Source organism: Protobothrops mucrosquamatus, unplaced genomic scaffold, assembly GCF_001527695.2.
Source record: "Protobothrops mucrosquamatus isolate PMUCROS unplaced genomic scaffold, P.Mucros_1.0 scaffold2217, whole genome shotgun sequence".
NCBI lineage: Eukaryota > Metazoa > Chordata > Lepidosauria > Squamata > Viperidae > Protobothrops > Protobothrops mucrosquamatus.
In genome coordinates, this window is record NW_015388309.1 from 30,658 (window position 1) to 49,945 (window position 19,288).

Consider the following 19,288-nt stretch of genomic DNA (forward strand, 5'->3'; position numbering starts at 1 on the left):
GGAGCCAGGCTCGTGTACCCTCCCGAGCCGCCAGTACCAGCCAGGAGGGACACGGATCCAATAAACATGTGGTTGCATTCAGCCTCCCCAGGATCCTGTCCACGTCCTCGGGAGCCACAGAGTCAAACTCCTCCCATATAATAGTCTCAAGACCTGCTCCCGCCACCTCCCCCGGGGCCACCCAGTCGGAGTCCAAACCTTCTCGGATCCGAGCGACTTTGTCATGCAGATATTGTGCAAACTCCTCAGCCTTCCCCACCAGGGGGTCCCCCCCCCTCAATTGAAGGAGGGAGCGGGTCACCCTGAAGAGGGAGGCCGGGCGGTTATCTGATGACGCAATGAGGGTGGAGTAGTAATTAGACCTCGCCACCCTCATTGAGTCATCCCATGATATTGAGTCATCCCATGATAGGTTCTGGAGTCCAAAATGTCTTTAGTTTCAAAATGCTGTTCACCCTCAACCATAATAGGTTTAGGTAACGGGGGAGCAGGGGGCCTAAGAGTGGAGGTGACTTCTGGTTTCAGCAAGCTGCAATGGAACACCAGGTGAATTTTCCGTAGATTCTTTGGCAGATCTAATTTGACTGTTAACTGGGTTAATGATACGTGTAATTGGGAAAGGTCCAACATACTTAGGTCCTAACTTTTTTGAGGGTTGTAACGATTTTAAATATTTAGTGGAAAGAAATACACGCTCGCCGACTTTGAAAAGTTTTTGTTCCATCCTCTTTTTATCCGCTTGCAGTTTGTAGGTCTCTCTGGCCTCATCGAGTGCTTTATGAACAACCAGCCAGGTATTTTGTAATTGCTTAATCCAATCTTTGAGCGATGGGATTTCGGGCTCTTTAGTGGGGAGTTCTGGAATGGCCATAAATGTTTGGCCATTGGCAACTTGGAAAGGAATAAACCCAGTACTGGAATGTACTGCATTGTTGTAGGCAATTGCTGGTCTGGGTCTGGATGCTTCAGGACAGTCTCCATGGAGAATAATTTTAAAGTTTTTCAAATGCTGCTTGACATTCTCCTGTCCATTTTAATGGCCGGCTAGGTTTTAGTTTATTCCCCCTTTGGTTTTTAACAGATTGGTGATATGGAGGGCAGTCTGAGCAAACGATGGAATGAATTGTCTATAAAAATTGGCAAACCCCAGGAAACTTTGGAGTTGTTTCCTGGTTCTTGGGGTAGCCCAATCCAGCACTGCTTTCACCTTTCGTGGATCCATCTCTACCCCCTTATGGGATATGCGATACCCCAGGTAATCAATACGCTCTTTGTGAAATTCACACTTAGATAGCTTGGCGAACAGTTTTGCAGAGCGTAATTTTTTCAAAACAGTTCTGACCAATTTAATGTGTTCATCTTTCACTTCAGTGTAGATGAGGATATCATCCAAGTAGACCAGAACCCCTTTATACAGGTGCTCCCTCAACACATCATTTATCAATTGCATAAAGACGGCAGGCACCCCCTGCAGTCCAAATGGAAGTACTTTGAATTGGAAATATCCTAATGGGCAGTTAAAAGCCATTTTCCATTCATCTTTCTTTCTAATCCTTATGCAGTAGTAAGCTTCCCTCAGATCCAGTTTTGAGAAGATTTTCCCTTTTGACAGGTATGCTAACATGTCCTTCATTAAAGGTAGGAGATACATGTTCTCCACACACACAGCGTTGAGACTTTGATAGTCCACGCAGAGACGAAGAGATCCATCTTTCTTTTCCCTAAACAGGACTGGGGCAGCTACTTGAGGTTTAGCTGGCTCAATAAAACCCCTTTGTAAATTTTTTCTTATAAACTTTTCCAGTTCATTCAATTCTCTAGGAGCCATTGAGTACATTTTAGGTTTTGGTAGCTTCACCCCTGGGATGACCTCAATAGCACAGTCTGTGGGGCGGTGAGGGGGGAGTTCATCCGCCTTCTATTCACTGAATGCCTCAGCTAAATCTCGGATAGCTGCCCCAGTCCTGTTTAGGGAAAAGAAAGATGGATCTCTTCGTCTCTACATGGACTATCGAAGTCAAAATTTGGGGAAAGTGTATAGAATGTGCAGATATTGTGAACCGATGGACTTCACAGACCTTTTTGTCAATTTCCTGCATGAGTTCATTGCTGACTGCAGATGGGTGGCCACTTCTTGCCTCATCGTGCAGGTCAGTTCGTCCATCGTTAAACATGCAACACAATTAACGTACGACATCAGTCATCATGTTTGGTCCATAAACATTAGACATTTCGCAATGAATCACAGCTGCCAAAAGTCTTTTCGCACACAGAAATCGTATTACTGCACGCACTTCACATTTGGCGGGATTTTTGTAGCAGGGTTCATTTTCAACTGCAACAACTGCAGCACAATCTTCTCCTTCCACTCCTCACTGTCTACTGAACTACTGCGCACAGTGCCATAGGATGGGCGTCGCTATCCCCGCCTATTTCTCGTACATTTCTTGCACATGCTCAAACAGGTTCTGTTTCTGAATTGCCCTCGTATTAATTTTTTTTAACGATCCTGTAATCCCTTGCATTGGGGAGGAATCGTGGCAACTGAATGGAGCTGAGCACTAACTGACTGGATGCCCTTCCTGATGCGTACGTGGAGTCACAGCAGATACTTTTTCTTTGTGCCACTATCTAGGATCGAACTCACAGGCCCCTGATTGTGAGGCAAGAGCTCCACATCTAGGCCACCACCCAGCTATTTGCAATCATTGGAGGAAAAACGATTACAAGCATTGGGCTTAAAGTTATTTTTTTCAGTATCATCATATCTTTGAATGCTTGCCAAATAAAGCTGTTGATAGTGATGACTACCTATAGATTTTGTCTGTGTATTTATGCTCAGATTCCCAAGGATACTTACAAACCACCTAGAATGAAGCAGCATCTAGAAAGAATCAGATTGAAGAATCGCCAGAAGGCGGAGGCAAGTTCAGTATTTTAATAATTTATTTACTTCACTATGTTTTGTGGACTTTTTCTATCCATATTTGTTGTATTTTGAAATATCTCTGGTTTCCACGGAATTGCTGAGAAGTCATAATTGTATCATAATTAGCTGCTTGTATTTGAATAATCGATTTTTAAGATTCTGCTCCAGATTCCTATTTATGTAATAGTTGGTTAAACATTTCTGCTACATACTTTTTTGCCGTTCATAAAAAGGCTTAATGTCAACCAAACAAGGAGGCAGTTAGCTGCCAGAATTTCACTTTTGACAGCTAAGACACCAAATTAGGCAAGAAAATGGTATGAGAATGTCTGTCCACTCTAGACGAGTTCATCATCATGGGAATTAGATTTGTTCTCCATGCAGAGAATATGACCTGCAAGTTGGATACTCTTTTGGAGCACATCATCATTATTAATATGGTCGAAATAGTGAATCTTTAGGATTTAGCAAAGCCATGTTTATTGGAAGATATTAAGACTCTTGTTAATACTTGCTGAAACCTTCCAAGTTTCACTGACTTTAATTGCTGCCGGGATTACTATAGAGGTGAACAGAGTTTAAGTTTCAGTGATATTGACAAGGAGGACCAGGTTTTATTCATCTTCTGGAAAACAACTGTTGCTTGTACAATGTGGCACTTAATATCTGTCGTAATGGGCATTTTTTATCTTAATGCAGCAGCTTGATCGTGGGTATAAGTCCTTATCGATAGCAACGTAGACTGTCGGTACATTGTATAAATGTAGGATTTGCCAGAGAGATTCTCGTTGGACCCTATCAAATGCTTTCTTAAAAATGTTAAAGTTAATGCCCAGTGGATACTGATACTCAATGCAGTATTCTATGATATTTTGTAAGGTGAAGATTTGTTTGTGGCCAGACCTTTCATAGCAAAATCCAGCTTGTTCTTTTCTCAGATGTTCGTATGTAGCATTTTGCAGCTGCCTAAGAAAAATTATGTAAAATTTTTTTCCAGGCACTTGGAAGAGGGTAATGCCCTGCCTATTGAGTTGTCAAGGTTCCAACTGACAAACACAACCAAGCGATCACCTTCTAGACATTCCAATCTCTTAATGTAAAACTTTATTGAGTACATCACTTCGGCATTAATGAAAGCAAAACTATCTTTGGCAAGACCCTTCCCAAACCCATATAGTAAAAGCATTGAATTCTCCTTCCCTCTGGGTCAGGTCAAGTAGAAAAATACTGTTATGAAAAAACATCTTTAGGCTTGGCCAGACACCTGGTGTAATGTCCTTCAGTCTCACGGTCTGGGCTTCTTAATCTTTGAAGTCTGCATTCCAAAATCTCTCCCCTTCCCCCAGGTTCGTTGGCAAGCTGAGAAGCAATATTTGTCGCACCAGCAAAACTATGCTTCGAAACTTGTCAGTTATCCGTGGAGATTTTAATAATAGCCCCTCTTCACCACTCCTCTGGAACTATACCAGTTTGCCACATTTTTCAGTTGTCGTCGGTTCTTTTACCATATCCTGGCCGCCATGTTTAAGATCTCATCTAAGCTAGCTGCCTTGTGGTTTTTAAAGCTTCTAATCATCACCTTCTTCAATTATTATTTCACCAGTATTCACCTGAAGCTGTTGTTGTGCGCACTCTTCATTAAAATTTTAGATAGTGGGCGGGTTTGGCTGGTTAAGGGTTTATTGGAAGTATTCAATCCATCTTTTGTTCTGCTCAGCTTGGGTGACCAGAAGCTTCCCATTCTTATCTTTGATCAGTACATTTTGTTAGCAATATAATAAAGAGTTCTGGAATCATTCCGATAGGCTGCTTCTTGTGCCTCAGTGCCTTTCCATTCCAACTGTTCTTTCTTTTCTTTTGGCAGCTTCACCATCTGGTCGAGCTCTGTATATTTTTATTCAATTTTTCCATTTCATCCACATCTTTGGCCTGGTCCCGTTTTAGTTTTATAACTTTCCTTTCACCACTAAGCTTTCATGATCTATTTTGGATCCACTATTCCTTCCATTTTCCTTGCCTTTTCCAATGAAATTTTATTTTGGATGCAGTGTGTATTGATATTTCTGAAGTTGTTCCGGCTGTCTTCTATATCTGCTGCTTCCTTAAGAACACCAAAATGATTTTCTCAGTTCTAAAATGAAAGATTTGACAATAGTGTGGTCCTTGAGCTTCACCATTGCAAATTGTCTTTTTGAGTTGGGCTGTTTTTGTTTTTGAAGGTTACGCTTTATTTGTGCCCTGACAAGATAGTGATCTGATCCAATATCTGCCCTTCTGTATGCTCTTGTATCACAGAGAGACGATCTTCACTTCTGACTAATACAAATAAAATTGATTTCTTTGAAGGTGTGACTGTTTGGTGATTGCCAGGGCATCTTATGGAATCGTCAGTGTTGGAAGTATGTGTTTCCAACACCCAATCCGTTATGTTCACAGAAGCATGTCAGTCGGTCTCTGTTAAATCATTGAGCTGAATTGAAGATGTGTGTGCTCCGATCACATTCTCTAAACTGTGTTCGTCACCTCCCAGCCAGGAATTACAGTAAAATAGCCAATCAGGACCGTTAAGTTATAATTTGGAATGCTGTCAAAAGTATCCTTTAGTTGTCCATAAAATTTGTCATATCATCTGAGTTATCTGTTGGTGCATAAGCTTGTATGCTTTGACATGTCCATGTCCAAAGTGAGCTGTAATTATTCTATCAGTGGCCAGTTTCCAGCCAATGGCTGCCTTTGTTGCTCATTCTCCCAAAACAAGGTAAACCCCATGTTTGTGCTGTTCTTCAGGGCTGCATTTAAGATGGTCTTGCCAATACTATTCATCCATCCATTCTCTATCCACCTGATCTCACCGATGCTTAAGATGTCTAGCTTGTAGTAATCAAGCAGAAGTTGAGCAGATCATCCTATAACCACTGTTTCTTGCAGTGGTTATAATATTTAAAGGAACGGGTTGTTAGCCTGACACCCAAAACTCCTCCTTTCTCATCTGGGCTTGGGACTGGCAATGAGTTAGTTGCCTTAAGCTATAGGAGCATAAATTCCAGTTTAATGTTACGAAAAAAATTCCTAAATTTAGAGCACTTCAGCAATGGAAACAATTGCCAAAATAATTGTGGGCTAGGATCAGATAGGAACCACCTGCCTGGGGTACTTTAATTTGGGGATTTAGCAGGGGATTGGACTTGATGGCTTAATTGGCGCTTTCTATCTTTGAGTCAATGAATCAATGCAAATATAGAAGATAGATAGATAGATAGATAGATAGATAGATAGATAAATAGATAGATAGATAGATAGATAGATAGATAGATAGATAGATAGATAATTTGGTTTTGTACATTAAAGAATAAATACATTTCTGTGCAAAGAAGTAATGGCATTAATCAATTTTTATTACGGTCACAGACCACTATTTAATTAATATAACTAATTTTATGTACTTCTTTATTAACTTTATATGTTCTTTTAGGAACTGCTGCTAGAAGCAAATGTTAATCAATTGAACTGTGCAGCCCCAAAGTTTGATTACAAATGCTCTGTAAGTAAAACAGAAATCAAGAAATGAATGTAACTATGAATAAATGGAAGAAAATAATTTTTAATAGGATTTATTATAATTTTATTGTTTATATAATTTCAAATAATGTTTTGTTGATATTTGATATTGATAATGATTTGCAGCACAGGCTGTGAGCTCATTCTAATTTCACTTTTAATGCTGACACAATTTGAAGTTATGTTTGGTGGTTGCATAGCAACACATAAGCTGTAAGCTGTTGCTTTTATTTATATTTGTAGATTGACAGAAGTCTTGTTAGTTTGCTGATAAAGAAAAGGACTAATCAGTACTAGTAATAATAAGTGTCAATAAATTATGGAAGCTTGTAAATTTTTAATTTTCCTCATGAAAAAAGAGTGAAATTCTGACCTTAAATCTATAATAGTTGTGTAAACTATTAAAGTATTGTTATTCCAAAATTTAACTGTGACATAGACTATAAAAATACTTTAATAATGACTGAATCTTCCCTGACATCAGGCTTTTTTTTGCTGCAGAAGTTTCTAAAATCATATGCAAAACGTGGTAGGTTATGCAAAATGCATATCTCAAGGGTGCTTTTCACTTTCTTTGCTTTTTCCTTTGTTTTTTCCCCCAAAGTTCAGTTGCCTTTTGAAAAGCACCTTTGAGACACACATGACCTGGATGACTGACAATCTCCATGAACAATAAAATGCATAATTTGATTTTGAAGTATGCTTTTCTAAAATAGAATAAGTTATATAATAAAACTACAATAATTTTTACCTATAGATGAATGAAATCCCAAACCCTGAAAAATTTGAGGCTCAGAAGATCAAGTTCAAGGTGAGAAGCAGCTCTGGGTAGCCTAATCTTTTAAACTGGTGAGATTCAAAAAATTAAATTGAAATTAGTTTAAAACCAGCAGGCATCTTTTTGGTGACCAAGGGCTTCCTTAAACATTTCTGATGGCAGCAAAATATATAAAGGAGCAGATTTGGGAATGTTTTTATTTTTTTCTTGTGATACACCTGATTCCTGCATTTTCTGTTAGTTATCAGTTTTCACCAAAGAAATTTTTTCAACTTTGATGAAAATGATATTTCTGAGAGTCAAAAACTTGGCTGAACAAGAACCTGGCTGTTCTTGAAAAATAGGCAGATAGCATCAGATCTAATTAATACTTGGAAAACCCATCCTAGGCTGTGGGCTGTCTTGGGAAGTAAAAAATACTCCTGAAGATAGTAGTGACAAACCACATTAATATGGTTTGCTACCATGAAAACACAATGGCATGTGCCTTAAAATAGGATTTTGTTTTGTTTCTTAAATATTTTTTCAAGCCATCCTGACATTTTCTTGTTTCAGTTCTGAATGTACATAATTAGAAAATGATCAGTATAATACAGGTAGTCCTCGACTTATAACTGTTCATTTAGTGACCATTCAAATTTACAATGTCACTAAACTAAAGAGGGAGTCAAGCTATTCTCCAAAGCGCCTGAAGGAGAGAAGCAACCTAGAACTAAGGAGAAATTCCTGACAGTGAGAACAATTAACCAGTGGAACAACCTGCCTCCAGAAGCGGTGAATGCCCCAACACTGGAAGTTTTTAAGAAGAGACTGGACAGCCATTTGTCCGAAAAGGTGTAGGGTTTCCTGCTTGAGCAGGGGGTTGGACTAGATGACCTCCAAGGTCCCTTCCAACTGTATTGTTGTTGTTGTTATTATTATTATTATTATTATTATTATTATTATTATTATTATTATTAACAAAGTGACTTATGACCATTTTCATACGGCCATTGTAGCATCCCCATAGTCACATGATCTAAATTCAGAGGCTTGGCAACTGACTCATATTTATGACGGTTGCAGTGTTCTGGGGTCAAGTGATCCGTTTGCAAACTTCTGCTAAGGAAAGTCAGTGGGGAAACCAGATTCAGTTAACAAACATGTTACTAACTTAACAACTGCAGTGATTCAGTGGCAAGAAAGGGCAAAATGAATGTCTCGCTTAGGAACATAAATTTTGGGCTCAGCTGTGGTCGTAAGTTGAGGACTACCTGTATTTAGAGCTGCTGATCAGTGAAAACATTTTAGTATTATTTATAATAAAGCAGGTTTTTTAGTTAGGCATAATGCAGTCTTAATATTGTGTGCCAGTTACAGTATTCAGCTGCTGTATGTTGTATGTATTGAAGCTTCTAAACATTCTTCAGAGACATCCCCATATAGAATATATTATAGGAAGCTAAACATAATGTAACCAAGGCATGAAGATAGGCTTTAAGTTAGAACAATCAGAAAAGATGACAACTAGCACATTAAGCATAATGAGGCAACTATTTATTCCACTATCACTATCACCACTTGTTCAAAATCATACAGTGCTAGTGAGAATCTTTGAAAAAATTGCTGGAATTTTTACATGCAATTGTTAAAATTGTTTAATCATGCTTAAAAACATACTTGCCTGTTTACCTCAGAATTTCCTATTGTGTTTTTTGTTCACACTTTATCCTAAACTGGAATAAGAATTGTGAAGTTAATTGTGAAGACCATTATTTCAGTCAATTGATTTCTTGGCTAGCCCATCTTTCTTTAATTTTCTTTATCAGTCCATCTCTTCTAGGATTATATAGGAGGAAAATGCACTAATTATATCAGCTCATTTTGTCCATCTAAGAAGAGTTAGTATTTGAAAGGTCAATGTGCTTTAAATCAATCTACATTGTCCTTTGTGGGTTGGAGGAAGCTTTCTATGATAACACTGTGAAAGGCTCATAAATTTGTCTTTTGATGGGTACTTTTAAGGATGGGTAGAGATCCTTAAGAAACAAACATTTCTTATCCCTGCTTTAAACCTTCATGGCTCAGAAAATGCCTCAAAATAGCTATTTTGGAGGGCTTTGAGGGTCTCTGAATGAACTTTGGGATGTAGAGATGATGGAAATCCTTTGTCCCCCAGAGGCTTCCCACTTTGTTTTCACTCTTAAAACCACGGGAGAAATTGTTTGTTTGTTTGTTTACAAGATGTATAAGGCTACCCAAGTCACAGTGCTGTACTGCTATACAGTGCAAAAATAAACAAACATCCCACTCGAAATCAAAACAAAACATGTATAATATATAAATAGAAAATGGTGACCAAGCAATATAACAAAACAGCCAAAAGGGGATTTTCAGGCAATTGGACTCTAGTGCTTGAGGGAAAAGCCAAAAAAAAAAACAACCCAGGAAGGAAGCAAGCAAGCAAGCTAAGATACATATAGAGAAAAAAAGAAAAAATATAGAAAATACCAAGGAGATATTCTGCAATGTCACCCTTTTGACAACTATTTACCACCAAATTTTAAAAGAAGGAACTAGGGATGCTGCAAATGACTGAAGTTTACGGAACCATAACCTAAGTAAATATACTTTCTTTCCTGACCATTTGTATCATTCTATGTGGAAATGAAATGTAAAGGAGAAGTGTATACCTCACTGTTCATCAGCCAATGAATTAATGGAAGAGGGATTCATGAGCCAAATCATGGCCTATTATTTTTATTAATGTTAGTTTACTTTAAACCACTAACAATAGGATCTTAGAAATACCTTATTAGAAATAAGATCCACTTATTTTCATGTTACTTATTTTAGAAATATAAGATTTGATTGTAGGCTAAATGTGAAGCAAAACATTTTTGGGAAGTAATATATCTTAATATATTTTGATTGTCAATCATACTTGGGACCTTTTTCTTTTAAAAAATATTCCTGTCACTGTAATAAATTATCAGAAGGAATTTAGTATTGCATAATGAACTCTTAATTAATTAACAACATAATTATATTCTTCATTTCTGCAATTGTAATTTAATACATAAGTTGAGGATATGCCATTGATGAAAATAGAAACAGATTTTACATTGGATACTATGCATTTATCAACTACCTATTAACTACTTAAAGAAACCTAAATAGCCATTTAAAAATGTAGTTAGGGAATATGATACTGCTATATCAGTTATAGATTGTTCAAGATTTCTCTTTTACAGTTTTGCTTCTAAAAATATTCATGCATTAATTTATTCAACAGACTGACAATACTCCCGTTAGGCTAAATGCAGCAGCAATCTTAAGAGAAGGTGTTCTGTACCAAAGAAAAGTGGAACAGGAGCTTAAGAGGTACTTAACCTGTGTCTGATTTTGATAGTGTTTTTATTGTCTTCTAAAGGAAATTAAGATACTATCTGTTGTTTATTACAATTATTCTCTTCTCTTTCAAAACTGAAAAGATTCCAAGGATTATTAATAAAGGTATTTTCAGTTATCCTAGATGAGGAGAGTCAGTTTGGTGTACAGGTAGTCCTCTACAACAGTTTGTTTACTTTTAATTCTTTTAAAAAGTTTCAACATGTAAAGAACAAGTACCCCACTGCTTACATCTCTCTGTGTAGATGTAATTCCATTAAAGACGACACTTTGGGTGCGGTTTGTTAGCCAGTTACAAATTCATCTGATGGTGATGCTGTCTATTTCACCCTTTTTTTAGTTTACCAAGAAGTAATCTACTTTGTGGTCTACTTTGTCAAATTCCTTACTGAAATCCTGGTATACTATGTCCAGCATTTTGCTGGTCCACTAATTAATCACTTTGTCAAATTGGAAATAAGATTTGTTTGGCATTATCTGCTTTTGACAAACCCATGTTGGCTTCTTGTTATACTTTTGCTTGCTTCTAGGTGCTAGGTAAAAAAAAGCTTATTTCTCAACCTAAAAGAGGCGCAAACAACTTACCTAGGGGTTACCCTTAGGGCAGTGGTGGCGAACCTATGGCACGCATGCCAGAGGCGGCACTCAGAGCCCTCTCTGGGCACACACGCCGTTGCCCCAGCAGAGTTCACCAGAGTAGTGAGCACATGGCGTTTGGAAGTGACAGGGCAGGAAGTGAGCAAGCAAGCAAGCAGCGTTGGCCCCCCGGGATGCCCTGGAGATGGCGAGGGACTGGCCCCGGCCATACTCACCCAGTCTGCCGTGATCACTGCAGCCACGCCCACCCAGTGGGCCACCCCCCCCGAGGGCACCACAATTCTGATGCAACCCTGGCATTTTGCGATAAATAAGTGGGTTTTGGGTTGCAGTTTGGGCACTCGGTCTCTAAAAGGTTCGCCATCACTGCCTTAGGGTGTTTGGTTAACATTTATCTAGGAAAAAAGCTGGAAATGCCAGGGAAACGAGACAAAAGGGAACTGAGCCAAAGACCAAAGGCCTCCCCTTATAGCTATTCTAGCCTTCACATAAGACAGCAGTATTTGAGCTGTACTGTTTCCCTTCAAATAACCTATTTTAATTTTTATTATAGAATTGAACATCTTCTCCAAGGAGCACAGGATCCATCAAAATTTCTAGAATGGCAAAAACAAATGCGTGGGAAAGATTTGGACCAACAGTTGACAGAAGCAGAATGTAAAAAACTGCAAGGAAAGCTAAGCTATGAGGATGCTATTTTAGCACGCCAGTACTGCATTCAGGAAAAGAAAAAAATTGCTGAGCAGAAGAGAGAAGAGGTACTGAGTGTTTTATATGGGTTTGAGTTGCGCATGTGAGTTATATTATAGATACATTATTAAATTATAGATACATACATTTGGCAGAAAAAGGAGTTTAAGTAGATTCTTGAGGTATGCAGGAAAACTAATGCTTTTCATAAAAAAAACCTTTCCTCTTTTTCAATCCCAATCCCAAAAGGATCTGTGTGCAAAGATTATAATGCATAAAGCACTTAATGTTTATTATTCAAACTTAGTAACAATAAGAAACCAAATAATCTTCCTCTTCCTATTCACAGTGCCTCTGTTTTGTTAAGATGCAATTTTGATTTATTGTATCTTGTGAAATTTACTGCTGCATCTAGATATGTCTTCATGGCTTGCATATGTTTTGCCTTTTGAGATGATATAGAGAGTTTGGTGTCATCAGTGTATTGATATCTTATTTCAGATCTCCAAATGGTTTTGTGTACATGTTGATCAGCTTTTAATCACTTGCTTTATGAGGGTTTGTTTTATTCCTTTATACTTCCTACCATTGCTGCTCTTTTCAGAACAAATTATTTAGCTAAGATAAAGGATGATGTCTACTAAAAATATAAAATACAAACTACATAAATATTATAGGTGTGGGGAAATGTTTTGTATTTTAGCATTTGTATTTAAGCTGTAAGCTATTGTGAATCTAAGAAGATATTGCAGAATACTAATTTGAGAGAGAGAAAGAGAGAGAGGAGCTCAAAATAGTATACATAATATTTCCTCCTCCAATTTTCCAGAGAGTAATAACATTCTAAGAAAGGAAATACTGAAGACGACTTCATAATTAATTTCAAGGGAGGAATATGGGTGATAACTACAGAAGTGCATGGATGGAAAGTTCTATGATTAATCCAGGCTTAAGAAGATCCATATAGAGATTAAAGAGAAAGATGTAGAAGCAATAAGGAATAGTTAATTATGTTGATCTGAATTTCAGTCCTGGTGACTCTTGGGCAATTTCTATTACTATTCTAAGGAAATTCCAGGAGTCACTTTAATTTTATCCACTCACATTGTCCATTATTTTCCCTTTCTCCTATTGCCCTCAACTATGCTAAGCATATAATTTTTTCTAGTTCAGTTTCAGTTCACATCACTTGCTTAAGGTTTTGAGACAAACAGGCAGCATTTTATCTGGTCCAGAATTGATTGGTTTTCTTCTCAGTCCACTGTACCCTAGTAAACATTTATTATACTAATCCACAAGTTGAAGGTGTTTACCTTTTTTTCTTTTCCTTTTAGTATTCAGCCTTCACAGCAATGGATTATATTGTCCTAATCATCCTAATATTTGTTAGTGTTGTTATCAGTCTCTTCTATAATCTTGTCTAAATGTGTCATTGTTTTCCTTCATAGAAATAATGACATCTTTACTTCTCCAATATATTATTTATTTTATCTATGTTTGAATATCCACCACAAAAGATCTTGAACATTAATGAAATTGTATCGATTAATGAACTGGACATTAAGAGGCATTTAAAAAAAATGGCAAAGATTCAAATAATGAAAAGTTGAAAGATACGAGTATTTTTAGTTGAACTCAGGCAAGAAAAAGCTGAAAGAAAAGCACTCCTTTTATATTGATATATATCTCTGAATTTTTTCAGGCTCTCATATGGAAAATGAACAGCATATAAAGCAAAAGCAACGTAAACCACTCTCCCAGAAAGTTCAAAAATGAAAAAGCTAATCAGAGTTTTAATGTCAAAAATATATTAATGCACTTACTTGGGTTTCTTTTCAGCTCCCTGCAAGTCTTCATGTGCTGCCCACAATAGATTTGCAGAGATAAAATTGTGTTTGTAACTTCCCTTCTAATCATTTTAGCCTTTGAATGTGAAAAATATGGAAGACTATTGTGAAATCATTTAAAATAAACTTTTTTTCTAATTAAACTTAATAGAGTTACATCTATTTGTTTGGATTTTAGACAGCAGAAATGCATCACCAGTGTGCAGAAAGATGCCTTCACGAAAGGAAGGAAAAGGAAAAAAAGGTTCAGCAAGTGTCAGAGGGACATAAAAATGTGAAGCAAGCACAAACGAAACTCCAAAAATGCAAACAGCAAATAGGTATTAATAGTGACAGTTCTATAGACTTTTAACAAAGTTATTTAGCAACGAGAGTATTCATGAACTTGAGAGAAACTATTAAAATGTCCTTTCATAAGCATTCTTCTTGTCGGAGCAGTAGCAAGGAGATCTGGTGGGGGATTTATCATTATCCCCTCTGTCATGGTCAGATCATGCCATAGTGTCCTTGAAATTTTCCAGTGGTGCCCCCTTCCGCAGGGAGGCTGGACATCTTTGAATAATCTATCCTCAGCAACCAATGGACTCCCTCGGGTTCCAGAGTGAGCTGGGGGATGTCCTGGGGGATGTCTGCTGTGGAGGCTTTGGCCACAGCTGGAATCAAACAGCGGCTGAAGTGGTGACAGGATCATACTCATTGTGCCCTCTCTTGGCCCATCTGTCCTGACTCCTCCCCATAGTTCACAGAGTTGCTGAGGATGTTGAAAAGGGCCAAGAGCACCACTGGAGGAAGACCAAGAATGAATCCAATCAATCGTAACTCTACTCTTCCCACACTCCCCTATTAGCTGCTATTCTGTGACTTCCAGCTGTCTTATTTGAGGAGACAAATTAAAATGAGAAAACTGATTGGTTTCAGAGATTGCACTTAAAAGCTTTACCATCACCAATCTATAAGCCTCTGAAAATTTTCTTAAAAACATCTCTTGAATACTTCAGAACTTAAAGCTTTCTAGATAGATTTCATTCTATACAAAATGGACTCCCTCTGCTTCCTGGTGGTGCTTTTAAGCTGTGGAATCTCTAAATGCCCCTAAAAAACAATTAAAGAATCTTCTGCCCTTAGGGTGTCTATAGAAGCCATCTGCAGGAATGGGATGGAATGGAATACAGATCTGCATTTTGGGGTCTATGTTGATGACATTGTTACTGACCATTGATTCAAGTTACAGAGTAGCAAGAGCACTTTGGAAAGGTATTCTCTGCTTACTGAGCTCTCCAATTACCATTTGCACTGGAATTCACTCCATTTGCTAATTATTTCTATATTTATTTATCTTTGGCAATAGATTAGTAAAATTTATATTTTTTTTCTGCTTTTCTAGCTCAAGAGATATCTAAAAAAAGCCAGGACATACTATTTCAGGCTTTAAAAGAGGAAGAAGAGAAATTTAAAAAAAAATATGAACTGATTCAGCAAATAAGAGCTATAGAATACCTGCCATTTCTTAGAAATAGATTTATTGACTTAACCAAGGTAAACTCATAATAAAATATGGATAAACCAACAGTGAAATAGAAAAAGAAGATTTTTGTTTATTATAACTTATGAATCCTATCTTGTTCTAATACCTAACTAAAAATTACAACCTCTAAAATTCCTTCTCCATTAATTTTTCCAGAGGTTTAGAAACTATTGTTACAATGTTAGATAGCATTATAATCTTTATAGTTTTCATTGCTAGAACATGATATGTTAGTTTTTTTGTGAGTACCTTGTTGAGTGTCATTTTTTTATGATAGGAATATGAAATCTGCAGAATCTTGGATATTTTCTGGCAATCCACCTCTCTTAAAATTTTATTCCTGATAATTAAGCTTCCAAATTGTCAGGAAAGAAGATTAAAATAGTGGCTTATTTAGCTCAGCACCATGAATCTTAATCTTAAATAAGATACTTTATTTGTTTGTTTGTTTGTTTGTGTAATTTTAGCTATGCCATCAGTTGAACAAACAAGTGAATAAGTTATACAGCTCTCCCCTGCAAGTCTATATGTCTAAATCTTCGCACCATTCCTTACTTAAAACCAGTTCAAGGCTTAAAGCCAATTTACATTTTATATTTGTTGCAACAAAAGTTCAAGACTTAATCCCCAACAAGAAGAGCAGGAAAGATGGTAATAGTGGAAAGGGATGAGTTGGGGACAGTCCCAAATTCCCGGGATTGCTTTTTTTTTTTTTGTCCAAGTGTGGACTGTAATGTAAATTAAGATATAACAGAAATATGNTGAGGAGACAAATTAAAATGAGAAAACTGATTGGTTTCAGAGATTGCACTTAAAAGCTTTACCATCACCAATCTATAAGCCTCTGAAAATTTTCTTAAAAACATCTCTTGAATACTTCAGAACTTAAAGCTTTCTAGATAGATTTCATTCTATACAAAATGGACTCCCTCTGCTTCCTGGTGGTGCTTTTAAGCTGTGGGATCTCTAAATGCCCCTAAAAAACAATTAAAGAATCTTCTGCCCTTATGGTGTCTATAGAAGCCATCTGCAGGAATGGGATGGAATGGAATACAGATCTGCATTTTGGGGTCTATGTTGATGACATTGTTACTGACCATTGATTCAAGTTGCAGAGTAGCAAGAACACTTTGGAAAGGTATTCTCTGCTTACTGAGTTCTCCAATTACCATTTACACTGGAATTCACTTCATTTGCTAATTATTTCTATATTTATTTATCTTTGGCAATAGATTAGTAAAATTTATATTTTTTTCTGCTTTTCTAGCTCAAGAGATATCTAAAAAAAGCCAGGACATACTACTTCAGGCTTTAAAAGAGGAAGAAGAGAAATTTAAAAAAAAATATGAACTGATTCAGCAAATAAGAGCTATAGAATACCTGCCATTTCTTAGAAATAGATTTATTGACTTAACCAAGGTAAACTCATAATAAAATATGGATAAGCCAACAGTGAAATAGAAAAAGAAGGTTTTTATTATAACTTATGTATCCTATCTTGTTCTAATACCTAATTAAAAATTACAACCTCTAAAATTCCTTCTCCATTAATTTTTCCAGGGGTTTAGAAACCATTGTTACAATGTTAGATAGCATTATAATCTTTATAGTTTTCATTGCTAGAACATGATCTATCTGTTAGTTTTTTGTGAGTACCTTGTTGAGTGTAATTTTTTTATGATAGGAATATGAAATCTGCAGTACCTTGGATATTTTCTGGCAATCCACCTCTCTTAAAATTTTATTCCTGATAATTAAGCTTCCAAATTGTCAGGAAAGAAGATTAAAATAGTGGCTTATTTAGCTCAGCACCATGAATCTTAATCTGTTTTACTAATAAGATACTTTATTTATTTATTTGTTTGTTTGTTTATTTATTTGTGTAATTTCAGCTATACCATCAGTTGAACAAACAAGTGAATAAGTTATACAGCTCTCCCCTGCAAGTCTATATGTCTTTCCTAAATCTTTGCACCATTCCTTACTTAAAACCAGTTCAAGGCTTAAAGCCAATTTACATTTTATATTTGTTGCAACAAAAGTTCAAGACTTAATCCCCAGCAAGAAGAGCAGGAAAGATGGTAATAGTGGAAAGGGATGAGTTGGGGACAGTCCCAAATTCCCGGGATTGCTTTTTTTTTTTTTTGTCCAAGTGTGGACTGTAATGTAAATTAAGATGTAACAGAAATATGGTACTTCTGCTTTTCTTTTCCATAGACTGGTAATCATGGTGTACTGGGTGAAATGTCATTTGTGGAACTTCAAGAACGTTTAACTTTGCTGAAAGAATCTCAGCAAAAAGCAGAAGAAGAGAAAAGGGATCTGATAATCCATGAAAAACATGCTAAGGAACAACTTCTTTTGGATAAGCTGGAACAAATCTGTATGTTCAGAGAACAATTTGGCAGAGCAGCTGCATTAAAGTTAGTTTGAAATATTGTGATATTTATTCAGAGACCACTGTTTAAACAATGCTATTATTTACGATGAACCACATGACATAAAAGTGCGCACTAAATTTATTTCTTTAATAATCTCATAGACAAGGCCAAATGTTGCTCATTGTGGGCTTTGAATGGATTTTCACCAATGTTCTGTGCTTCAGAATAACCAGCATCTGACATACTGTATGTTCACAATTTTTGAAAGAGTATTTCTTTGATATTCTAGCCTTTCATTATATTGTCTGTTATATTTTTAAGGACAGTGCAGGGATTTCATACTTGTGAAAATAGGAAGGATTTTCTACTTAAAGTACAGTGGAGATAAAAAGTCTACACACCTGTTAAAATGCCAGGTTTTTGAAGTGTAAAAAATTAGACCGAGATAAATCATTTCAGATTTTTTTCCACCTTTAATAACAAAGTGTATAATACAGTTGAAAAAATCTGAAATCTGTTAGGTGGAAAATTAACAATAAAAATGTACAATACAGGTAGTCCTTGACTTACGACCACAGTTGAGCCCAAGATTTATGTTGCTAGGTGAAACATTTGTTAAGTGAGTTTTGCCCCATTTTACAACCTTCCTTGTTACCGTTGTTAAGTGAATCACTGCAGTTGTTAAGTTAGGAAGATGGTTGTTAAATGAATCTGGCTTCCCCATTGACTTTGCTTGTCAGAAGGCCACAAAAGCTGATCATATGATTCTGGGACATTGCAACTGTCATAAATATGAAGCAGTTGCAAAGTATCCGAATTGATCATGTGACCAAGGCGATGCTGCAATGGTCGCAAGTGTGAAAAACAATCAAAAACTTTTTCTAATGCCGTTGTAACTTTGAACGATCACTAAATGAACTGTTGTAAGTTGAGGACTACCTGTATCTGAACATCAACAGACACTCTGTGAATTAGTAGTGCTCAGCTTTGGGAATTGGCTTAAGATTCTTGCCACTAATCAGATTGCTGTACAGTTGGAAGTTACGTAACCTGAAAAGTTATCTTAGCTAAAGTAATCTTAGCTAAAGTGTTCCTTACCTATTTATTGCTGGCTTTTTTAAAATAAATATTTTATTAATTTTCTAATTTTACAGTCAAAAACTTAATAAACAATGTGTTGTCTGGGTCCATTAGTAATTCAGTGATATATATTAACGTCTTCAGTCTAGATCCAATATTACATCATCAAATGTTTCCTGTCTTCTTCCGGTAGTACCTGTTTTCCCACACTGGGCAAATACAATTCTTATTGTTATTAATAAATATACAATTGAATATCAACATCTTTGTTACATTTTTCTCATAATATCAATAATGTCAGTTTTAGATAACTTTTCTAACCAAAACATATCTTAATTGCATTTGCACTTAATATCCGTATGTTCAATCAGTATACTATTTTTGCTTTTTAAAAAAAAATTAATTTCCCATCAGTGTTCAAAATATCTCTATTGTGTATAATTTCAAAGTAAGTTATAGTTGGGTAACCAAAAGCTTCCCTTATTCAAACTTCTTAGCATTTTCCTATTACCC

At 36.5% G+C, this 19,288-nt stretch overlaps 1 protein-coding gene across 1 annotated transcript in view; it reads left to right on the forward strand.

Moving 5' to 3' along the window:
- The window catches only part of CFAP99 (cilia and flagella associated protein 99), a 40,932-nt gene that overhangs the window by 17,658 nt on the left and 3,986 nt on the right, over positions 1-19,288 (forward strand). Inside the window, exons 6-13 of the mRNA XM_029285769.1 lie at positions 2,843-2,923; positions 6,402-6,470; positions 7,245-7,298; positions 10,540-10,628; positions 11,806-12,010; positions 13,968-14,109; positions 16,582-16,733; positions 17,532-17,737. Coding sequence (XP_029141602.1) covers positions 2,843-2,923; positions 6,402-6,470; positions 7,245-7,298; positions 10,540-10,628; positions 11,806-12,010; positions 13,968-14,109; positions 16,582-16,733; positions 17,532-17,737 — 998 coding nt within the window. The remainder of the gene's footprint in view (positions 1-2,842; positions 2,924-6,401; positions 6,471-7,244; positions 7,299-10,539; positions 10,629-11,805; positions 12,011-13,967; positions 14,110-16,581; positions 16,734-17,531; positions 17,738-19,288) is intronic.